This window comes from Dermacentor variabilis, chromosome 5, assembly GCF_050947875.1.
Source record: "Dermacentor variabilis isolate Ectoservices chromosome 5, ASM5094787v1, whole genome shotgun sequence".
Taxonomy (NCBI): domain Eukaryota; kingdom Metazoa; phylum Arthropoda; class Arachnida; order Ixodida; family Ixodidae; genus Dermacentor; species Dermacentor variabilis.
Genome location: NC_134572.1, coordinates 193,403,012 through 193,425,364, shown reverse-complemented (window position 1 = coordinate 193,425,364; position 22,353 = coordinate 193,403,012). Strand labels below are relative to the sequence as shown.

General features: G+C 47.5%; 1 protein-coding gene across 3 annotated transcripts in view; it reads left to right on the top strand.

Moving 5' to 3' along the window:
* The window catches only part of pyd (zonula occludens-like protein polychaetoid), a 468,585-nt gene that overhangs the window by 402,016 nt on the left and 44,216 nt on the right, over positions 1-22,353 (top strand). For all 3 annotated transcript variants that reach the window (XM_075693885.1, XM_075693886.1, XM_075693884.1), the window contains exon 19: positions 1,483-1,622. In XM_075693885.1, coding sequence (XP_075550000.1) covers positions 1,483-1,622 — 140 coding nt within the window. The remainder of the gene's footprint in view (positions 1-1,482; positions 1,623-22,353) is intronic.

The following is a 22,353-nucleotide window of genomic DNA, read 5'->3' as shown; positions in this document are numbered from 1 at the left end:
CTTAAATTTTAGTTGGCCCACCCCCAAATTTCAAGTTGACCCACTCTCAGATGTAAGTTGGCCCACCCCCAAATTTAATTTATCCCATCCCCAAATTTCAAGTTGACCTATCCCCAGATATGTTGGTCCATCCCCAAATTTAGGTTGGCCTGCCCCTAAATTTAAAGTTGGCCTACCCCCAAATGTAACTTGGTCCACCCACAAATTTTCATGTCATTGCTTGCGCATTTGTCATCATCTTCTTCCAGAGCTGTCTGGCTCTACCTTGAAAGCCATCATCTTACGGTAACCTAAGCCATCATCTAGGGTAACCATAGAAATGCTTACCCATTTAAAATTGTTGAAAATTGCAGAAATTCAAGAAATGAAACTATGAAGTGTACAAGTCTGTAATGTAGCACTGAAAACAATATCACATTTCTGTAAACTGCACATAATAATACATATGAAGTGGACAAAATTGATGAAATACACACCCCTATGAAATATACCACAAATATGTGAGTAAAGTTCTCAAGACATCCTTGTAAATATTGCAACAAATTCACATATGCTGTAAATTTATATGTTAAATTTGTCCACTTTGGATGCTGTAACAGACGCAGTTTAGAAAACTGTGATATCTGTTTTTTGGCGCAGAGTTACAGATTTATAAACTTCTTACATCTATTTTTTTAATGCAATTAGTATTCTTTGCCTACTTCAGGCTTCAGACAGATAGACAGATCTGTGTCTGTCTGTCTGTCTGTCTGTCTGCCTGAAGCCTGAATGCCTGAAGTAGGCAAAGAATACTAATTGCATTTAAAAAATATATGTAAGAAGTTTACAAATCTGTAAACAGACAGACAGATCTGTGTCTGTCTGTTTGCAAACTGCTCACTGCAACCCATGTTTTGGAGGGGTGGAAAGAAGAGAGGCAGACAAGGTGGCCGATGCACCATGCAGACAATTTGCATTTTCTCGATTCCAAGGTTTCACTTTTTCTTTTGCCATAGACACCTAGTAGTCAAATGTAGTTGTTTTAAGCAATAATACCATTAATGCAGCATGGGAACATTGTGTAAACAGTTCATTTTACAATAGAACACACACAAAAGTTCAAGATACCACAGCTAATAATTGTCGCATCTGAGTAAAATTGCTAAAACCAGTAATATTATAAGTGTATTCAACAGCCCTTCTTTCTGTCTAACTAAAATATTTTGATATCTGTCCTCATTGTTTTTTCGTACAACCTGGTTATAACAACTGTCGTTTGTCACAGTGGAATTTTCTTGGCACTTGAATGTTGTTATAAGTGGGTTCAACTGTAAGCACAGTCTTGCTTTCTGCAACTAGTGTTTTCTTCATCTCTGAGCATACAAATGCACTTTCAGCTTTGTTTTAAGCACAAAGTGAGAAAAACAACCATCCCCTCATTCTTCTTTTCACATTGTCTGCTGGAGGTATTGGTGTTCCTAAGCCCATAACAATCATGTGCAGGCTGGCTATGAAGCTCCAGTCTATGATGCATACGGACGGCAGATGGCACCACCGCCACATGACCCGTACCGCTTCACTCGTAGCACAGCGCAGCCTGCGACGATTGCCCTGAGGCCACCTGCCGCACGTCCGCCACCAAGGTAAGCTCGCGCCACTCACACCGTGTTGTGGCACAGCATGTCCTGCCTCTGCAAGGCTTTTCAAACACTGTGGTGCTCAGCGCTTTCCTCCTTTAACAGCAGTCCTTGAAATCCTTTAGAAGCCTTCAATATTGGTGTGATATGTAGTCAAGACCTTCACAACCCTTCAATATTGCAAAGTACCTAGAAGTCTCCAAATGTTATTTTCAGCTGTGCATGCTCAAATTTGTTAGCAACTGGCCACAAGGCCAAAAGTCAAGGCAATCTCATCTATTTAGTAGCTTTTGAGTAAGAAAAAAAAATGATGGCTATGATGTCACCGGTTCTTTCAAGGGAGCTGCCGTGGGTGGTGAGGGTTGGGAAGAAGGGGGTGTGAAGTTGATGTTTTTGTCATGGACAGAATGTTGCTTTCTCAGGACCTGAGAAGCCCTTGAAAACATGTGAATCTTTTTCACAATAGTTGCTATAAACTCTGTAATATCTTATTTCAGTAATTCTACTCCTAGAGCTGAGGCGTTACAGGGAGAAGCGGCTTAAACATAGTATGACAATGAATAATGCAATAAACAAAGAGATGCACAAATGGTTAATCTTGAAAGCGGTGGCATATCTGTGAAAAATGTCATGGAGGAGACAGGAATGTGGTTCCGCACATTGTTCATTTGAGGGATGAGGAAATGGCTATGCAAATTGGTTCAGCTACTGGGAATGCAAATGTTGAGTCTGTGGTTGCTACATGAAAAAATAGGGTTGAATTATAAAACTGCTGCAAACTAAATTAAGATGGTACATTTTCTGAGATACTCATTTGGAAACTTTTGTGGTGTAATGGCAAACTGTCTGTTTTTATTTCCTTATTGTGATTACTATAGAAATAACAAGGCTGAAACATTTCACAAAATTCCAAAGGGGGAGTGGTGCTTGCTAAATTCCTTAATGTGACAGACATGCATAGTACTTACTGACTAGCTTTTCAAGCCAGGTGACAATGCATGTACAGCATTTTGGAAAAGCTGAGGAATCTAGCTAATGAATTTCCACACAATCACATAGGACAAAGTTATTGTGGTGCCCTCAATCATCAGAATTATTAGAAACTGTACCACTGGCATGCCCTGCATTGATTAGTTGGTTTGTTTAAGGAGTTGCACTCTTTTTCTCAAAACTGTAGTGTACAAAAACATGTAAGCTGCATTTTCAGTGTAACATTGTAAGAGTCACTGCAGCTTTTAACGTGACAAGACATCGACAGAAATGGAGTGAAATGATGCAAACCCCATCTAAGTGCCACACTTGATCATAGAAGCTATTCCAAACTTAATGTGTTGCCCAACTAGTGAGTGTGGACACACTTGCGTTCTGAGGTTCCCCCCGCATAGTGAAGACTTGTGTCAGGTGAGTGAACGTGTGAACAGCAAATTGGGGAGGTTGGGCCCCAGTATATAGCATGCTCACATGCTGTTGTGGCTGCCATTTCTCCTACTTCCAGAGTCACCCGTACCCATAACTTCATACCACATGCCTTCGAGAAATACATTTTTTACTGCTATAGCTGGCCTGCTTAGAGTGCAAATGTCATCATTGTTGCCATGGCCACTGCAAAAGAGTGTGACACTGGGATAGTTGGCATTGCATCTTATTGTAGGAAACAGTATGAGAAACGAGGACCTGGATGCATGCATGCATGTTGTGTGTGTCTCATTCGTTGTTTCTCACGCTGTTTTCTACTGCAAGAGCCAAACAGAGGCTTCCCCCAGTGATCTCCTATCTTGAGTCAGCCGACTCCATCTGTTCCCTGCAAATTTACTTCTTTCCCTGTCGTCCTCAACTGTGTTTCCCTGCCTGTGTTCCCATTCTGTCAACTCGATAATTAACCAGCGGTCATCTGCTGTACACATTACATGACTTGTACAACTCTACTTCTTCCTCTTAATTCCAAATAAAAACAGCCGACTTCCATTAATTCGACCTTGATGAGACTGACGGAATTGATTGAATTATCCAGCGAGTCAAATTAAAAGAAGGAGGCGAAAGAAGTATCCGAATGCAGCCGATCTTGGATATATAGCTTGAATATATAGAATTATTGTCTATAACAAACAGTTGTAAAATCCCTTACGCATACATCGAACTCGTATTCACCGCCACATTTGATGTATCGAAAGCTACACTGCACGCACTCCTGCAAGTGCGCTTTTTCTCATGGAGACACCATCACTTCTTGCATAGTAGGAAATATTTAATTCTGCCAAAATTGAAACAGCACTGTTTCATCAGATCTTGCTAAGCAGGAGATTCAATGTGAATGGAAGTATGTATGGAGAAAAAGTAAGCACGGTGCTTTCATTTTTGCTTGCTGCACATATGGAACCATGGTTCATGCAAACTGCACCATTTGTTATCAGCAAGAGCAGATCGCCACTCCGCTTCAAGAATGCGAAAGACCTCCCGGTCTGATATGCGTTCCACCAGAAATGGATGATACTCTATCTTTTCATTGAGGGGTGCCAGGCACTGGAGATGCTGTGCTGCCGGGTTTCTCTTCTTGTAGGCAAAGACATTCCTAAATGGCATTTTAGGATTTCACAACCAACAAAGCGAATCGGATCCCAACATCCACTTGGATTGTTATACCGTTGCCGACCAATAAATCAGACACCGATAATCTGGACATGCTCAGTAACACAGCTGGACAGCTTCGCGCCACTGCCAATGGCCCCATAAACTTAATGTGTAAAGATGACCAATATTTTGAACAGCCACCACCTCTATTCAATTATCTGGACTCTGTCCGTGGCTGTAGCGTATGCCGACTCTGCCGCCAATGTCTCCTCTGGCAACATTGACAAGACATCAAGTATGGCCTCAGAGATAACACATTAGATGGTAATCTCTGAGGCCTTGCCTTGGTCACAGCACTACACCTCAGAGATTTAACTGCAAATGCCAGTGTTGGAGGCTTTCCCTGAATTATAGGTAGCATCAACATCGCAATCATCACATCCTACTCCGGCAACCTTGCACATGGCCCAAGGTCAATCCAAATAGGTCGCTAAGCTTTGGGTGCAATGCGCTTCAGAACACATTGTCACCGACATCAGCAAGGGTGGTTATGAGAGCAGCAATTAAAGCGCGACTATGTTTGGAGGGAACAAACATTGGGGGAAAAAAAGCATTTTTAATTAAAGCGAGACACAGTTAGATTCATTCATAGAAAATAAAATTCCTGATTAATCTTATATATGCGTGATGAGTAAAGGAAAGACAAGTCTATTTTATTTTATTATTATCAATAAATACCTTTTTTCAGCACCTAGCACAAGAGGTTTGACCGCACTATGGCTGGCAATGCAATGCAACTCTTGAAGTGTGCAAAAAGGCACGCTCATAAAGTTCACCTGTCCCCCTCACACATTGTGCTGTTTTGCTTGTCAACGTTTGAATTTGGTGATGTGGGTAGCTTCATCGTTTCTTAACCTGTTCAGTCAAACGTAGTGAGTGCCCCCTGTGGGCTGGACTTCTGAAGTGTTAGCCCAGGGTTCAAGCTGGGTCTCGAGGTGAGGCCTAACATTGTCGGGGGGCTAGTGCCACATGGTCCTGTCCGACATGCGGATGAGCAGCGATAAAGCACTGGTAGGAGATACCGCCTGTCCAGTGGACCAAGGTGGGCCAGGATGGAAGTGCCTGGTGAAGACCAGAGCTCCCGACTCAGACAAAGTGAAGTCCAGACGCAAGACATCCAAGCATGTCTTAACCATCCGGCCCAACAGGAGCTCATAGGGGGCATGGCCAGTGACATTGTGGGGCATGGTCCAGCACGTACTGGAACAGTATCCGGGCAACCTGTGTCCGGAAATCCCCAGCCTGGCTCTTCTTGAGCTTGTCCTTGATGGTCTGCACCACCTGCACAGCTGCACCTGTGAAGCAGGGTGCTACGATGGAACTATCGCCCAGGATTTTGTTCTTCATTAGCCAGGTCAGGTATTCTGTGCTGGTGAAAGCTAGACCATTGTCGGGCCCGATGACATCTGCCAACCCCTGGGTGGCGAAAACCTGTCGCAGTGCCGCAATGGTAGTGCCTGCTGATGGAGTGGTGACAGGCAGAACCCGCCCCTACTTCGAAAAGGCATCCACCACCATCAGGAACTACTGGCCTTTGAAGGGCCCCCAAAATCTACATGCAGGCGGGACCCAGGGTCTCTCTGGAAACGGTCAGGGAGTGATTTCCATGACGTGAGGCCCGCTGAAGCTCCTGGCAAACTTGGCAGCTTGGCACCATATGAGCATTGTCCTGGTCTAGGCCAGGCCACCAAATGTGGAACCGGACCATCATCTTTGTCTTTTGAATGCCAGGATGACCCGCATGCAGCAACTGCAGGACCCTGGACCAGAGACTTTGTGGGGCCACCATTCTGGAACTCCAGAATATGCAGTCCTGCTGCAGGCTCCGCTCAGCGGCCTTGTGGCTGTAGGCCTGCTGCACTAACACCTTTCCTCAGGAAACCACCTTGATCACCTGGGACAGGAATGGGTCCCGGCTAGTCGCCTGCGACATCACAGATCTAGAGAGTACCTCTGGGTACGTGTGCTCCAGCATGAACACTTCAGCAGGCTCTGGAACAGCAGCAGGCGCCTCTGGCAGGGGCAGGCATCACAGGATATCAGCAGGTCCCAGGTCCTTTCCCAGACGATAGACCAGCTGGTAGCTGTAGGCTGCCAGCTGAAGGCCCAGCGTATCACTCAAGGTGATGCCTGCACGGGAATCTCCTTATCAGACCCCAGCAGCCCCAACAGCGGCTTGTGGTCCGTGAACGCCTTGAATTTCCGGCCCCACAATTAGTGGTTGAAGCGCTCAACCCGAACCATGAGGGCCAGGCCTTCCTTGTCCAGCTGGCTGTAACGTTGCTCTGCAGCATGGAGCCAATGAGAAGCAAACGACACAGGGTGTTGATGGCCATCCTTGTCCCAGTGGACCAGGACGGCTACCATGCTGTACGTCAACACACCTATGGTCAAGATGACAGGCTTGGCCAGATCGAAGTGTACCAGTGCTGGAGCCTTGGTGATTAGCTGTTTGCTGCGCTGAAAGGCCGTGTCCTGCTTCTTCTTCCAGACCCACTGCTGACCATCTTGAAGCAGAAGATGGAGTGGCTGTAGATATGCCAACAGGTTCGGCAGGAAACTCCTGCAGAAGTTGATGAGGCTGACCTAGCTCTGAAGCACCTTCATGTTATGGGGCTTAGGCGCTTTGAACACAGCATCAACTTTGCGGGGGCCACGGAGTAAGACATTTAGGAGGTGAAACTCCCGTCAGCGCGAGCGAGCGCGGGCGACCAGATAAGGTCACAATTGTTGTATGCGCCGACGGGACCGTATACAGTGGCGGCGCCATGCGGCGCGTCAATGAAGCCGCAGCGAAAAAAAATAAATGCAGCGCCCGGGCAGGCGGCTTCGGCGGGCTCTCAACGGCGGTAATTTCTTCCAGGCCGCCAGCACGATAACGGCTCCGCGGGCGTGTGACTTTTTCTGGTTGCCGCAAACAGCGGAGTTTCCAGTACTCCTAAATGTTTCTTGCTCCCTGGCGGGGGCCAAGGGCCAGGCAGGCCTGAGAAATGACATGTCCCAGGTGCTCAACACTGGGTGCCAGGAAGACACACTTTGCCAGCTTGAGCTTGAGACTGGCGTCCTGCAATTGTGCCAGGACATTGTGCAGGTTGTGCAGGTGGTCCTCATCGTCGGCGCTGCAGCTGGAAACCAGGATGTTGTCCAAGTACACCGCCACATGCCTCGTGGCCCTGAAAAGGTTGTCCACCTCCCACTGAAAAATGGCTGGGGCTGAGGCCATGCAAAACATAAGCATGTGTACCGGAAGAGCCCCACAGTTGTCGATATTGATACATGCATATTGCGTGTTTCTTGTGGCCGATGCACGCGGGCGCCCCGACGAAGACGACGAACGCTCTCTGGCTCTCGAGCTGTCGGCCGAACTGGCCAGCGCTGCATTATCCTTTGTAAGTACACTTTGTAAATAGTCTCCAGTTCGTATTCCTTCGTTCACGTAACATTTTGGTGAAGGGTGCCATTCCCCGTCCTCGCCACAGAGCTCCGCAGCGGCCGCACCGTCCTGCTTTCCGCAATGACTCCCGGTGACGACACCTTGTCTGCTTTTACTCCCTGCGACCCCACCAACCACGTACATTACGGTTACTAACCCCTGCAATTCTGGCATATTTTCCAGCCAAGATAATGTCAACGTTGAGGACTGGCTCACCCTGTATGAGCGTTTTAGCCAAACAACCGCTGGGACCCTACCATTATGCTAGCGAATGTCCTCTTCTACTTGGACGAAACTCCTCGTGTCTGGTTCCGGACACACGAAGTCGAGATCTCTAGCTGGGATGCTTTCAAGGAGAAGCTCACCGACCTCTTTGGAAATCCCACCGATCGGCAGCTGGCTGCTAGAAAAGAGCTTGCTACCCGAGTTCAGTCTTCTACTGAATTGTATGTCCCGTAGGTTTGAAGGTTTGAAGGTTTGAAGGTTTATTTCCGCAACTGGTGTTGCGAGGACAGCCAGGGAAAAAGCTGTATAGACAGCTTGAGAGGTCCTGGCTTCCTTTTACAGTGCAGCATTGACGGCGGCGGAGTACAACAACAAACAAAACGTGAGGAGAAAAACAAAAAAACAAAAAAAAACACGTACGTTCGGTACAGAGAATGAGACATGCACGTTCAGTACGCAGTACATTGTACTTGTACAGTACAAAACTACACGAACATTTGGGGCAATTTTTTCAGAGAAATATTAGATAAATCAATATTCTCGTAGCAGTACAAATGGCTCAGAAGTGTCGGTAAGGTATGCTGCAACATTTGTTTGCCATAGTTTGTGCGGCATTTCTTAACATTCCAAGGTTCTGTTGTGCGGGTATCATACACAGTTCTGCTCTGCTCTAACCCAGCAAGTCTAAGCAAGGAGTCATCATTTTTCATCATGGCGAGTTTATATTTATAGCACAGTCTGTAGTTATACATGGACTTCATCTGTATAATGTTGTGTTGATGGAAAAGGCCTGCAGTGTGGAAGAAATACAGCACTTTACATGCAATGCGTATAATACGTTTTTGTAAGACAGTGAGTTTGTTATTGTTTCCTGCTGTTGTTGTTGCCCACACCATACATCCGTAGTTGGCTATGGAAGAGAACAAAGAGTGGTAAAGTAACAAGTTAACTGATGTAGGAAAATTAAAGCAATTGCGGCGCATGATACCAACTGTTCTGGAAAGTTTCTGAACTACGTAATTAATATGATCGTTCCACGACATATCTGCTGCAAAGTAAACGCCCAGAGTTTTCACAGACTGCACAAATTCTATTCTGGTATTGTTTAATTCAATTAGAGGAGGTTCAAAGTGTTTGTGACGTGGGTGAAACATGACTGCTGCAGTTTTGCTAACGTTAATTCTTAAGTGATTATCAACCGCCCAAGTATTTATTTCTTTTAAGGTTTTATTAGCTCGATTTGCGAGATCAGCAGTTGAAGTACCCGAAAAAAACAAGCTGGTGTCATCTGCGTAAATTATGTACTTAGCAGTGCTGTCGATGTGGACAATATCATTGACATAAAGAACAAAAAGAAACGGACCCAAAATGCTACCTTGCGGAACGCCGGAAGCTACCGCTTTCAACTGGGAGCATTCACCGGCAATACTAACAAACTGAGACCTATGTCGCAAGTATGAGGCAATCAGCATATGGGCTATGCCTCTAATACCGTAATGATCCAATTTTTTAAGCAGCACAGAATGATTAACAAGGTCGAACGCCTTTGAAAAATCTAGAAATAATCCTAGTACCATGTTTTTTGATTCAAATTTTTTTAGTATGAATTCTTTTTGAGCAAGGAGAGCTAACTCAGTAGATCTGTTTTTACGAAAGCCATATTGAGCTGTAGTGATAATGTTATATCTTATACAAGACGTGCTCGCTCTTTGCCGGAGAGTCAAAGACAAAATGGCCGAGATTGACAAAGTTGACCATGTGGGACGCGGGTGAAAAAATCGCGAAAAATGGCCAAAAAATCGATTTTTTGAAAATCACATTTTCAGCTTCTATAACCCTTTTTCTACCTGATACCCAAATATCATCCCAGTAAACCACCAAGAAGTGCTCTAAAAATTCGTTTCATTAGCCAAGCTGGCAAAAAATCTCGCGGAAATCAAGAAAGAACCGTTTTTCACGCCACAATATCTCCGGAACGGCGCGACCGAGCGCCGCCATCTTGGCTTGTTGGAAAGCGCATTTCTCCGTCTTCAAATTTACCGCTTCAGCGATCTCCTCCTTACCGAAACAAGCGCAAAAAAAGCAAATGATTGAAGGTCGTGCCAGAGTCTGCGATTGGCCGCGCCCGCCACGTGACTCCAGCGCGGTTCTCCGTTGGTCCGGCGCTCGCGTCGTCTGCTCGGCTCTTTTCACCTCGCGAGTTTGATGTCTCCACTCTCCGTAATCTCGACGTGTCAAAACGGGCGCTACGCGGACATTGCAGTAGCGTGGCCGATCCCTATGCTTGTGGACGTTTCAGACTCGCGGCTAAGCATTCCGAGCATCAGCGACGCGGACTTCGCGACCAAGATTCACGCGCGGAATCCTCGGACTTGCGGCTAAGCCTTTCAGCACTCGGTGTTTAGAATTCGTGACAAATTCGTATCGCGCACGCAATCCTCGGAAACGCGGCTAAACATTTCGTGCAATGGGAGTCTCCGACTCGGCGATCATGCACATCGCGCGCGGACTTCTCGGACCGTCACCTAATAATTTTGCGCATCGGCACCTCCGACTGCGCGAACAAGCGCATCGAGGGTCGACTCCTCGAGCCCGCGGCTAGGAATTTCGCGCGCGGCTCCTTGCATCTGCAGCTATGCACTTCGCACATCGGCACTTCGGACTCGCAACCAAGCACATTGCGCGTTCACTCTATTATCATATTGTCACGATAGCTCGTAACAATATCTATCATACCATCCCTTCATAAAGAGAACCTCATCATGAGCTCTGTGCACTAGGCCCCCTGGGCTGGCACACACCTGGCTGCAGAAGTGATCGAGGCATCATACAAAAGTAAAATTCTGGAAAGCACCTAGCAGCTGCATATCTATCACTGGCTCTCTGATCCTAAGTTCCACAGCCACTGTCAGGTGAAGATGACTTGGAAGTCTACTTACACTTAGAGCCTTCATTCAGTAACATGGTCAATTCTACCAAATGAAAAAAAAAATGCCTCACTGATTGTAATGGAGACTGCTATCAATCAGGCAGCCTGCATGTACAACACTGGAACTATATTCATGCCCACACAGAGTTCTACACTTCGGTTTGAAACCCAGGCACCTTGGTCTTTGTAGAGCATGGTGCCTAATAAAGTTTCTTGTGCTAGTTCAGTGGCCAGTGTGCTATTATTTTAGAGTGTGCAGTCACACATTTAGTATGGCCATTCTTACAAAACATTGAGCTTCAAAATGATGCCTTAGTATTAGTGTAGATTCACTTCAGCAAAAGCTACATTTGTTTGAAACTTCAAATGCGTTTATTTCAGTTCGATGTTTTTGCACACTGTACTCCGCCTTACGGGTGTTTTTTCTGGGTTGTTTTTGGCCAAAAATGACAAGGGTGGTATCATTTTATTCGTATTGAAATGATCTGGGGGGTGGTGCTATTTTTATTACTCTTGCACCGTCATGAAAATTACATTCAGGTGTAGTAATTGCTGCTAATTAGGAAAAAATGTTCATAATAAATGCAAGATTGTTTTCTTGTCCGCAAAATGCTTCCAAATGAATAAAAATAGCATCACCCTCTACAGTATGTCTTTAGCAATGGTGTCATGCATTTAGTTTTTGGTTTAGCAAGGCGGAATCATCAAAAAGCCCCGTAACGAGCTTGAAATTAATTTGACTTCAGACCTCAGTATTTTTTGAACTGCTACAGCTATCAAAAATCTAATTACAGATCTGAAATCAGCACGAAAAATTACCCCAGACAGTGGAGTTTATTAAAGATTCAACCAAAAATAAGAAAACAATTTTTAGGACCCACGTCCCCCCTTAAGGGGATCGCGGACGACGCGTTCAACTTGTTGATCTTCAACAATGTGTCTACCATCGGCGTCATTGTCAAGGAATGCGGCCACTTTGAGCTCGTCAAAAGTCTCCGCGTCATTCCACAATTCTCCCGGCACCCTAACACGGCTGTGATCTTGTCTTGCATCAACCTTACCGCTTGACCACCCTTATATGAGCCCATCACTCGTATTGTTTGCCGCGAGCTCAAGGCTACAAGTACTGCGCCGTTCCATCCACGCCCACTCTACCCCACCATTGACCAACCAGCCTCAGCGATCTCTCTTATTCAGGCAGTTGTGCAGCAAGAATTCGCCAACCTCGGTTTTCCTGCTGCCTGTTCCGTCTCCCGACCTGACGCCCGACCGGTGCCGACACCTATGCCTCACAGCGATCGGTATTCCCCTTCAAGATACCACAACCCTACTGAGTGGAGAACTCTGGACGACAATTATGCAAGAAAGAAGTGAGGCGTGTAGACAGGACACAAGAGTAGAGAAGTGGACAACACAAATGCCGACTATCAGCTGAAGGGAGCTCTGAGGCGAAAAAAGAAAAAAAGACACAAAACTCATCTGCGCAAGCGCAAGAAAGAAGTGAGGCATGCAGACAGGACACAAGAGTAGAGAAGTGGACAACACGAACGCTGACTATACCTGAAAGAAGCACTGAGGCGAAACAAGAAAGAAGACACAAAACTCATCTGTGCAAGCGCAAAAAAGAAGTGAGGCATGCAGACAGGACACAAGAGTAGAGAAGTGGACAACACAAACACCGACTATCAAATGAAGAGAGCACTGAGGCGAAAAAAGAAAAGACACAAAACTCATCTGCGCAAGCGCAAGAAAGAAGTGAGGCCCATTTGCTTCCGTTGCCTCCGCATTGGCCACGTCGCTCACCACTGCCGCAGCTCCTGGACGTCGCTGTATTCGAGCTTCTTTTCCCCGTCTCCTTGCCCATATGCTGACCCGTGCCGTTACTCGCCTCACCGTATGCCTCCTACCTCAGGTGTATCCGTCGATGACAGTCGTCGTGCTCACTCGCCGTCACCTCAGCGCCGTCAGTCCCCGTTGCCCCAGCCACGCCGCTATTCGTCGCCAACCAATTATGGACCCTCCCGGATGGAAAACTAGACCATGCAGCTCCCGGGGGTAGTGCTGCATTATCTTCGTCGTGTAGAAATCTTCCATTGATGCTCTCAACGAACCAGAACTTACTGAATGTTCACGTCGACGGTGTCCCTTTGACGGCGTTAATAGATACTGGAGCCCGGGTGTCCATAATCAGTTGTAACCTCCGTCGTTGACTGAAGAAGGTTCTCACGCCTCCTACTACTCTAGCCGTACGCGTGGCTGATGGTAGCGCTGTTGACGTCACTGGAATGTGTACTTCCTGTATTAGTATCGCCGACCGCCACGTTCCTGTTCTTTTTACAGCGCTGACCAATTGTCCCCATGACCAGCCTTGACCGGACTCGACTTTCTTGCGGCACATTCAGCTTTGATCGACTGTTCTGCCAGTACCCTTTGCCTCGAACTTCCTCTACTCGCGCATATTCATGCCGAACTGCCGAACAACTTTAGTACAACCGCCTTCGTCCGCCTGCCGCCTAAAGCCTTGACTTTCGTCGATTTGCTATCATCTTTTCCTGTGCCTGATGGTGATTACGTTGTCACACCTGCTCCTAATGTCCTTTTAATGCGCAATATCACTGTGCTCCACTTCGTCGTCACTGTAGCCGATAACAGGACATGCCTCCCCATCGTCAATTTTCACCTGTCAAAGGAAGTTCTACTCCAAGGCATCTCGGTTGCAACGCTGCGTGCTATAGGAGATGACCACGTCACAACGTTTTCAATTGACGTCTGCTCAGGTTCTTCACCATGTCCACAGGATGCTATTTGCCTTGACGCAATGTTTCGACCCATGATTGCTGAGGACCTATTGCCTCAGCAAGCAGCAGCTCTGTGCCGCCTTTTGGGTTCCTACTACGACATCTTCAACCTCAACAATTGCCAATTGGGCCAGACTTCAATTGTTAAGCATCGCATAAATAGTGGTGACGCCAGTCCAATTCATCGCCGGCCATATCGAGTTTCTGCTTCAGAGCGTGAGGTTATTCACGATGAAGTGAACAAGATGCTTGTCAAAGGTATTGTTGAACCTTCATCGAGCCCTTGGGTGTCACCCGTGGTACTTGTTAAAATGAAAGATGGCACATGGCGTTTCTGCGTAGATTATCGTCATCTAAACCGCATTCCCCAGAAAGACGTCCACCCCTTGCCTCGCACTGACGACGCCCTCGATTGTCTCTGCGGTGCCAAAGACTTTTCATCAATAGACCTTTGTATTCCGTGAGGCTGGGCTGCAACTAAATTGATCGAAGTGCCACTTCGGTCGTCAGCAGATTACGGTACTGGGCCACCTCGACGACGCTTTCAGTATTCAACCAGACCCGAAGAAAATTCGTGCTGTCACATCTTTTCCTGTACCTCAGTCTGTCAAAGACGTCTGAAGTTTTGTAGGACTCTGCTCCTACTTCTGATGCTTCGTTAAAGACTTCACAGCTATTGCCCGGCCGCTTACTGATCTTCTGAAGAAGGACCTGCCGTTTACGTGGGGCCCAACTTAAACTGCTGCGTTTGCCCAGCTCACCAACATCCTCACCACGCCACCTATACTGGCCCACTTTGACCCGCCCTCTCCTGCAGAGCTATGTACCAATGCCAGTGGTCACAGTATCGGAGCTGTCTTAGCCCAGCGCCAACAGGGTCAAGATTGTGTTATCGCCTATGCTAGCCGCCTCCTCACAGCAGCGGAGTGCAATTATTCGATTACACACCGTGAATGCCTGGCTCTCGTCTGGGCGGTTTCCAAATTCTGCCCGTACTTGTATGGCATTCACTTCTCTGTAATCACGGCCCAACATGCTCTCTGCTGGCTTTCCTCACTCGAGGATCCTACCGGCCGGCTTCGTCGCTGGGCTCTGCGGCTGCAAGAATATTCCTATGCAGTTGTGTACAAGTCGGGCCGATTACATCAAGACACAGACTGTTTATCACACTATCCAGTGGACGAACCACCCGTCATCCCTGATCCCGATACTGACACTTGCATTTGCTTTGTTTCTCAGCTGCTACACGTTGCCGACGAGCAACGCCGTGATGCCACCTTGCACGCCAACATTGATGGTTTGGAATCTTCGTCTTGTGGTTTGTCCCTTCACCTGTTTGTTCTCTGGGATGGTGTATTATATCGCCACAATGTACATCCCAACGGTCCTGCCCTACTCCTCATCATTCCTAAGCACCTCCAGTCAGCTGTTCTCCAAGAACTTCACCATTTACCAACGGCAGGTCACCTTGGCGTCTCGTGAACCTACGACCAGATTGACCGACATTTCTTTTGGCCAGGCCTTGCCTGCTCCGTCTGGAAATACGTTGCGGCGGGTGAGAAACGCCAGCGCCGAAAAACACCATCAACGCTCCCTGCTGGGTGCCTTCAACCGCTCGACATTCCTTCGGAGCCATTCTTTCGCATTGGTGTGGACTTACTTGGCCCTTTCCCTCTATCCACATCTGGCAACAAGTGGGTCGCTGTGGCAACAGATTACGCCACATGCTGCGCCACAGATGTCGCCAATTTTCTTTTAAGCGATGTGATTCTGCAGCATGGCGCTCGCTCTCTGGCCGTGGTCGGACATTTCTTTCTAAAGTCATTGCCGACATCCTGCAGTCCTGCTCAACCAAGCACAAGCTGACTACATCTTATCATTTACAGACTAATGGTCTTACGGAGCATCTGAATCGTACCCTAACAGGCATGCTTGCAAAGTATGTTTTATCCGACCATACTGATTGGGACCTTGGCCTACTCTATGTCACTTTTGCGTATAATTCTTTGCGTCACGACACTGCTGGTTATTCCCCATTCTTTTTGTTGTTCGGCCGAGAACCTACATTGCCACTGGACGCATCTCTCCCATCCTCTGCAGCAGAGACCAGCGAGTATGCACTTGCCGCCATCACCAGGGCAGCCCAAGCCTGCAAAATTGCCTGCGCTCGCCTCCTGACCGCACAAGAAAAGCAATGAAATTTTTACAATTACCAACACCAAGACGTCCACTTTTCGCCTGGATCTCTGGTATTCCTGTAGTCCCTTACTCGTCATGTTGGCCTGTCAGAAAAACTTCTGTCTCGGTACACAGGCCCATATCAAGTGCTGCGTGCCGTGACTCCAGTTACGTCCGAAATCGCCCCAGTCAGTGCCAGTGCCACATCTGTCCCGAATTCCACTGACGTTGTGCATGTCGCACGCCTCAAACCATATTACTCTCCTGTCATCACCAATATTTATATGCACCGGGACGGTGCTTTCGCTGTCGAGGATAATGATACATGCATACTGCGTGTCTCTTGTGGCCGATGCATGCGGGCGCCCTGACGAAGACGACGAACGCTCTCTGGCTCTCAAGCTATCAGCTGAACTGGCTAGTGCTGCATTATCCTTTGTAAATACACTTTGTATTTACAAAGGATAAGCACCTCCAGTTCATATTCTTCTCCAGTTCTCCAATAGTTCTTCTCCAATAGTCTCCAGTTCATATTCCTTCGTCCTTCGTTAGCGTAACAAAATCGTGACATACTTATCCTGGAAGGCATCCTGGAGCATCAGCTGCTGATAAGCATCTCTGAGGTCGAGCTTGGTGAACTTCTGTGCCCTGGACAACGCTGATTAGAGATCTACAATCCGGGGCAGCGAGTACTTCTCGACTGTAGTGATGGGCTTGATGGTAACCTTGAAATCTCTGCAGATCCTGACACTGCTGTCTCGCTTGAGGCCTTGAACGATAGGAGTGGCCCATTCAGACGTCCTGACAGGCACCAGGATGCTCTCTCGCTGTAACCGTTGCAGCTCCTGGGTGACCCCATCCTTAATGGCGAATGGCAGTGGGCGAAGCTTGAAAAAATGAGGCCAGACACCCTCAGCTACATAGATGCCGGCCGTGGTGCCAGCGAATGTGCCCGTCCCTGGCTGGAACAGGGACTTGAAATTGGTTAGGAGGCTTGGGACATCTTTCACCACATGCAGGACGGCTTCCTGGTATGCCGGCAGACGAACGCCCAGTGTGTGAATCCAGTTTCAGCCCAGCAGCACTCTTGGTTAAGTAAAGGGGAAGGAAGGCTTCCCTGTCGCCAAAGTGAACGTTGACCTGGGCCTGACCCTGCACTTTGGAGAGCTGTCCGGAGTAGCTGCACAGCATGACGCCCGAACCGCTAGGAAAGGTATGCTTGAACAGTTTCCCGGCCATGACCGGCACACTGGCCCTTGTGCCCCGCTGCAGGGAAATGGGGTGCCTGCAAACTTCGACGCTCAGCATATACGGTGGCACAGATGACAGAACACAGCCTGTGTGCCACATGTAGAAAATCGGCAGGTTCTCGGCCACAGTGTGGAGCCTGGCCGGTGAGGAACTCGAGCCTGCTGCCGCACATCCCCGCCATGTACCCTTGCGATGACTACCCTTACCACGGGTTTGCGTGGAACCTGGGTTTGATTGAGGCTGCTGTTCAGTGTTCATCCTCCCTCCCCCCTCGGCATAACTGTGCAAGGTGCCCCGTTTTCCCGCATGTGAAGCATTGTGCTTGAGAGAAGTGGCACTGTGAGGGGGAGTGGGCCCCACCACAGCGACTGCAGGTACTTACCCTTGACGGCATCTTGTTGACTGCCGCTTCCGCCGATGATGAGCCGGCCGCAATCTCGCCGGTGTCCTTGGCTGTCGCATCCATTGCATACCTGCCAACCCTCCCGATTCGCCCGGGAGAGTCCCGGTTTTTTACTGAACTTTCCGATTGTACAATCACTGTCTTATATCTCCCGAAAAGTTGTCTATGTTTGCGCAATAATGGTTTTAGCGAAACCGGCACCGCAGGATCTGCAGCCACATTGTGGTGGTTCAGCACTCACTGACCACACCAGAAGGAACAAAGGTAGAGGGAGAGGAAGCTCAGGAATATATTAGGTTAACAATAGAGGCAGCTTTTGCAAAGCCAGTGGGTAGCGAAATGGAGAACAATGACAACAGCAGGACAGAATTAGAGGAGGAGTACAGAGGGATGACAAGTAAGGAATGGGACAGAATTGAACACAAGGTCCCCGTGGGAACAGCGACAGGACCTGATGGCATACCTATGAAATTGATAAGCATATTAGGCCAGAAAAGTAAATTAAAATTACGACAACTTATTGAACAAATAGTAGTAGGGGGAGATGTTCCACAGGACTGGAAATCAAGCAGAATGATATTAGTTTACAAAGGTAAGGGAAGCAAGGACAACATTAAATCCTACAGGCCAATAACAGTCACATCAGTCATATACAGTGTAGCAATGCAGATGGTGAAAAAGAGAATGGAGGAATGGGCAGAATGTGAAGAGATCTTGGGAGAACTGCAGAATGGATTTAGAAGGAACAGAAGGCTAGATAATTTATTTGTTATAACACAGTGCATAGAGATAGTGGCAGCCAGGCAGAAACCGCTATGGATAGCTTTTTTAGACATTAGAGGAGCCTATGATAATGTAAACCGAGAAAAGTTATGGAGCCAGTTGAGGGAATATGGTCTAGATAGAAAGATGATTGAGTTCCTACAACAAGTTTATACAGATAATGAGGTAGAGATAACATGGGAGGGGGAAACTACAAAGCCAGCTAAAATAAGAAGAGGTCTCAGGCAGGGCTGTCCATTGTCGCCTCTGCTTTTTATGATCTACATGAGCCAAATGGAAAAGAGACTAGAACAGAGCACAATAGGAACTGACATAAGCTATATGCTGGAAGGGCAGAAGGTAGCTCAAGTACTAGCCGGACTGATGTATGCAGATGATATTGTACTGCTTGCTGACACCCGAGTAGGGCTACAGGAACTAATGAGCATATGTGGAGAGGAGGGAGAAAAATTGGGACTGCAATTCAGTAGAGAGAAGTCTTGGATAATAGTATACAATGAAGAAAGGGGGGAACCATAGGAAATACAAAGCACTAAGATTGATCATGTTGAAAAATACAAGTATTTGGGCATATGGCTAAACGAGGGCAAAAAGTACTTGGAAGAACAGGAAAAAATTATGATTGAAAAAGTGAAAAGGAACTCAGCTGTAATGAAACACAAGGTGCTATGGAACTATAATAGGTACGAGGTGGTTAGGGGCGTATGGAAAGGGGTTATGGTACCTGGCCTCACATTCGGAAATTCAGTACTGTGCATGAAATTGGTAGTTCAGGCATGCATGGAAACGAGACAGAGAAGTGTAGGCAGGTTGGCCTTGGGAGCGCACGGGAACACCCATAATGAGAGAGTGCAGGGGGACATGGGATGGACGTCATTCGAAGGTAGAGAGGCAATAAGTAAGCTAAAATTTGAACAGAGACTCCCAGCACTGGAGGAAAAAAGGTGGGCAGGAAAAGTGTACAAATATCTATACATGAAAAGTTTGAACACAAAGTGGACACTCAGAACGAGGAAGCTGAGGAATAGATACCTACAGCCGAGGGAGGGGTCCAATGTGGTTGTAGTGTGGGAAAGGAGGTAAAGGAGATTGAAAGAAAAATGTGGGAAGAAAGAATGCTCGGAAAGCCAGCGCTATCTATGTATAGGTCACGAAAACAGGAGATTAAGAGAGAGCCCTTATTTGATAACTCGCAGGGTAGCTCACTATTATTCGAAGCTGGGATGGGGGTTTTGAGAATGAAAACATACAGGGCTAAATTTGAAGACGTGGACCTTTGGTGCACAGCTTGCGGAGCCGAAATGGAGACCACAGAGCATATAGTGCTGAGATGCACAGACCTTCGCCCGACTCTGGCAGAGGGAACAGTGGCAGATATGGAAGGGGCATTGGGTTTTCCCGGTGAACAAGGGCAAATAGACGAGAAAAGAGTGGCAGTAACGAAGGGGAGGCTAGAGGATTGGTGGAGGAAGTCAAGGGAGAGATAATACCATAAATCGGGGAGATAATGTTTCCTATACTTCTTTAGATAGTTATTTTGGACGGAGGAGGGGAGTGAAAACTAGTTTAAGGAGAAGAGGATATAAAGAAAGAAAAAAAAAATGGGAGGGGGAGCAAAAGGCTAGGTGGCGCCAGCCGCCGCCTGTTACAAAGGGTATAGCCGCCATCCATCCATCCATCCATCCGGCTGCACTAGCGCCATTGGTATCATCGACTAAGCAGCCGATTACGATGCCTAGTAACCCGACCAAAGCCAGAGCCAATGTAGCTCTTGCACTTCATGCATGCCTTCCTCCATAGCCTCCTCTATTTTTCGAACAATAAAGGAGGCTTTGCCTTCCTCCATAGTGCATTGTTACTGCTGTTTGTGTGTATGATTAGTGTTGGCTAGGCCGTGTGTGCAGTGCACCATGTAAAGTTAGAAACCTCATGTGCTTCATGCCATGGTGCTATCAAAGCCCAAGAAAACGTATTTGCAGAAGTTCTTGCAACCTTACACTTCTTAATTTCCGTGCTTTTTGACATCAAGAAAAGGAAAGCATTTTGCATTTTGTACAACGTGTGGATGCGATGTCAGCGTGCCTCACAGTGGCAAAGGCGACTTCAAACTGCACGTTTCTACGGCAAAGCATCAAAGCTATGTTCTTACCGCTGAGCAGCAAGACAACATAGTGAACTTTCTCCGGAAAAACTGCGACGACAGTGTCATACGTGTGAGTGCCTGTTCACGGGATTCCTCGCCGAACACAACCTACCCCTTATTGTCAGCGACCACGTTGGGCCTCTTCTGCGGAAAATGTTTTCGAAATGCGACGAGGCAAAAGTGTTATGGATGTGGATGCAACTCTGAAACGCAACTCTGAAGAATGCGGAGGTGGCCAACTTGAAATTTATTTAACAGGCATCGCTTTCGAGTCTTCGTTTCTTTATTCAGAGTTTCCCTCAGCTGCTGCCCAGAGATTCCAATGACTCTTGAATCTCCTGAAGAAGCTTTAGATGCTCTCGAAGCTGAGTTTGCCACTCTACAGGCGTACAGTCTTCCAGAGGACATACTGAATGAAGAAAAGTGGGATGTGCAGTGGTCTATGGCTGGAAAAATGGAAAACACTGATGTAAAACATGTTTCGCAGTGTTGCTAAGGCGATGCTGGATTTACTCGCGATACTGCTTAGGAAAGTGCGGAAAGCGCCTCTATCCCATCCTCGTCGCCAGTGTCATGATCTGCCTGGGTTCATGGACGAAGGGGGAAGGGGGGGGAGTGCTCTAGGCACCGTCCATCAGAGACGCCCTGCAGTGTGGTGGTGGTGAACGATGACTGGCTGCGAGCAGCTGTGCTCGTCAGTGTTTATTCGGTGATGTGATCAATCTTGAATACTAGGCACGAACACACACAGAAACAAGAAAGTATGCGCCTAGTACCCAAGATTAATTGTGACCAACTCGCCCAACAAGACGTCCTCCGATCCATGCGATCCATGCAATCAGTGTTGCACACCGCACCTGGCGGGCCACCAAGCATGGTGGGCCAATGAAGATTATGCCCGAGGGGGCGTCACATGCTCGTCACAAGCGTTCCGCTATTCTGTGCTTGTTTGTTTAGTTTGCGTTCCAGACAGGGCTCTGTTGGCTTCAAGAAGTCTTTCTCGTGAACTTATTGACAGGCCACGTCAAATGGCACCAACAGTGCCCTAGCAGTCGAACTCGCGATGAGTCTTGAGTCACAGTCTGAATGGCTCCACAATTGAAGAGCCTGAACCTGCCACCAACCACAACATGCTCAAATGCGGACATCATTGATGACGTGCTAGGCTGCAGTGTGCCTATTTCTGCCGCTGTTACATTTGAAGATTTTTCAGACGTCGACAGTGCAGTGTTGTCATGTGCCGAACTGAATGATGACGAAATAATTGAGCAAGTTCTCCCACCGTCAAGCAGTGACTCTAATTCAGATGATGATGATGATGTGCCGTGTGCTCCAGAGCCTTCATGTGCGGACTCGAGCCTTTACAGTCCTTTCATCGGCGTAAAGCGACAGCACAAAACTGGCAGAAATACAGGTGTATTTGGTTGCACATAAGCGGAAGTGCATGCAGCAATGAATCGACCACTTATTCCTTGCACAGAGGCCTTAACACCAGGGGCGTAGCCGGAAGGGGGGGGGGGGGTCTTATGGGGCTTCAGCCCCCCCTCCCCCCCCCTGAAATTTTTCGTGCTGTCCATGCACTGCCGACCAAAGCAAGCCCCGGAGTTGGACATCACTCGGGATTTTGTCTAGAATGTCTTTTTCACGCTCGAAAAAACATTTGACTGGGAACATTGTGAACTCGGGCTGGATTTCGCGGCAACGCCCATGCACCGGGAGTCGTACAACGCAAGCAGCCCCAATCTAGCACAAACTTTGAAGGGCGTGTTGATGCCAAATGGGCTCGCCGCGGCATCTCGCGGAGGCAGCAGAATCTACGGAGCGCATGGATGTAAATTTTGAAACTTTATGGGTATAAAGTTCTCATAAACATTTGATGTGAAAGGTGCATTGGCATTTCCAAAGTTGTGCTTTAGATCTTCAATTGCAGAACTTTGTGGGTTTAATGTTGCTTTAAACATTTGAT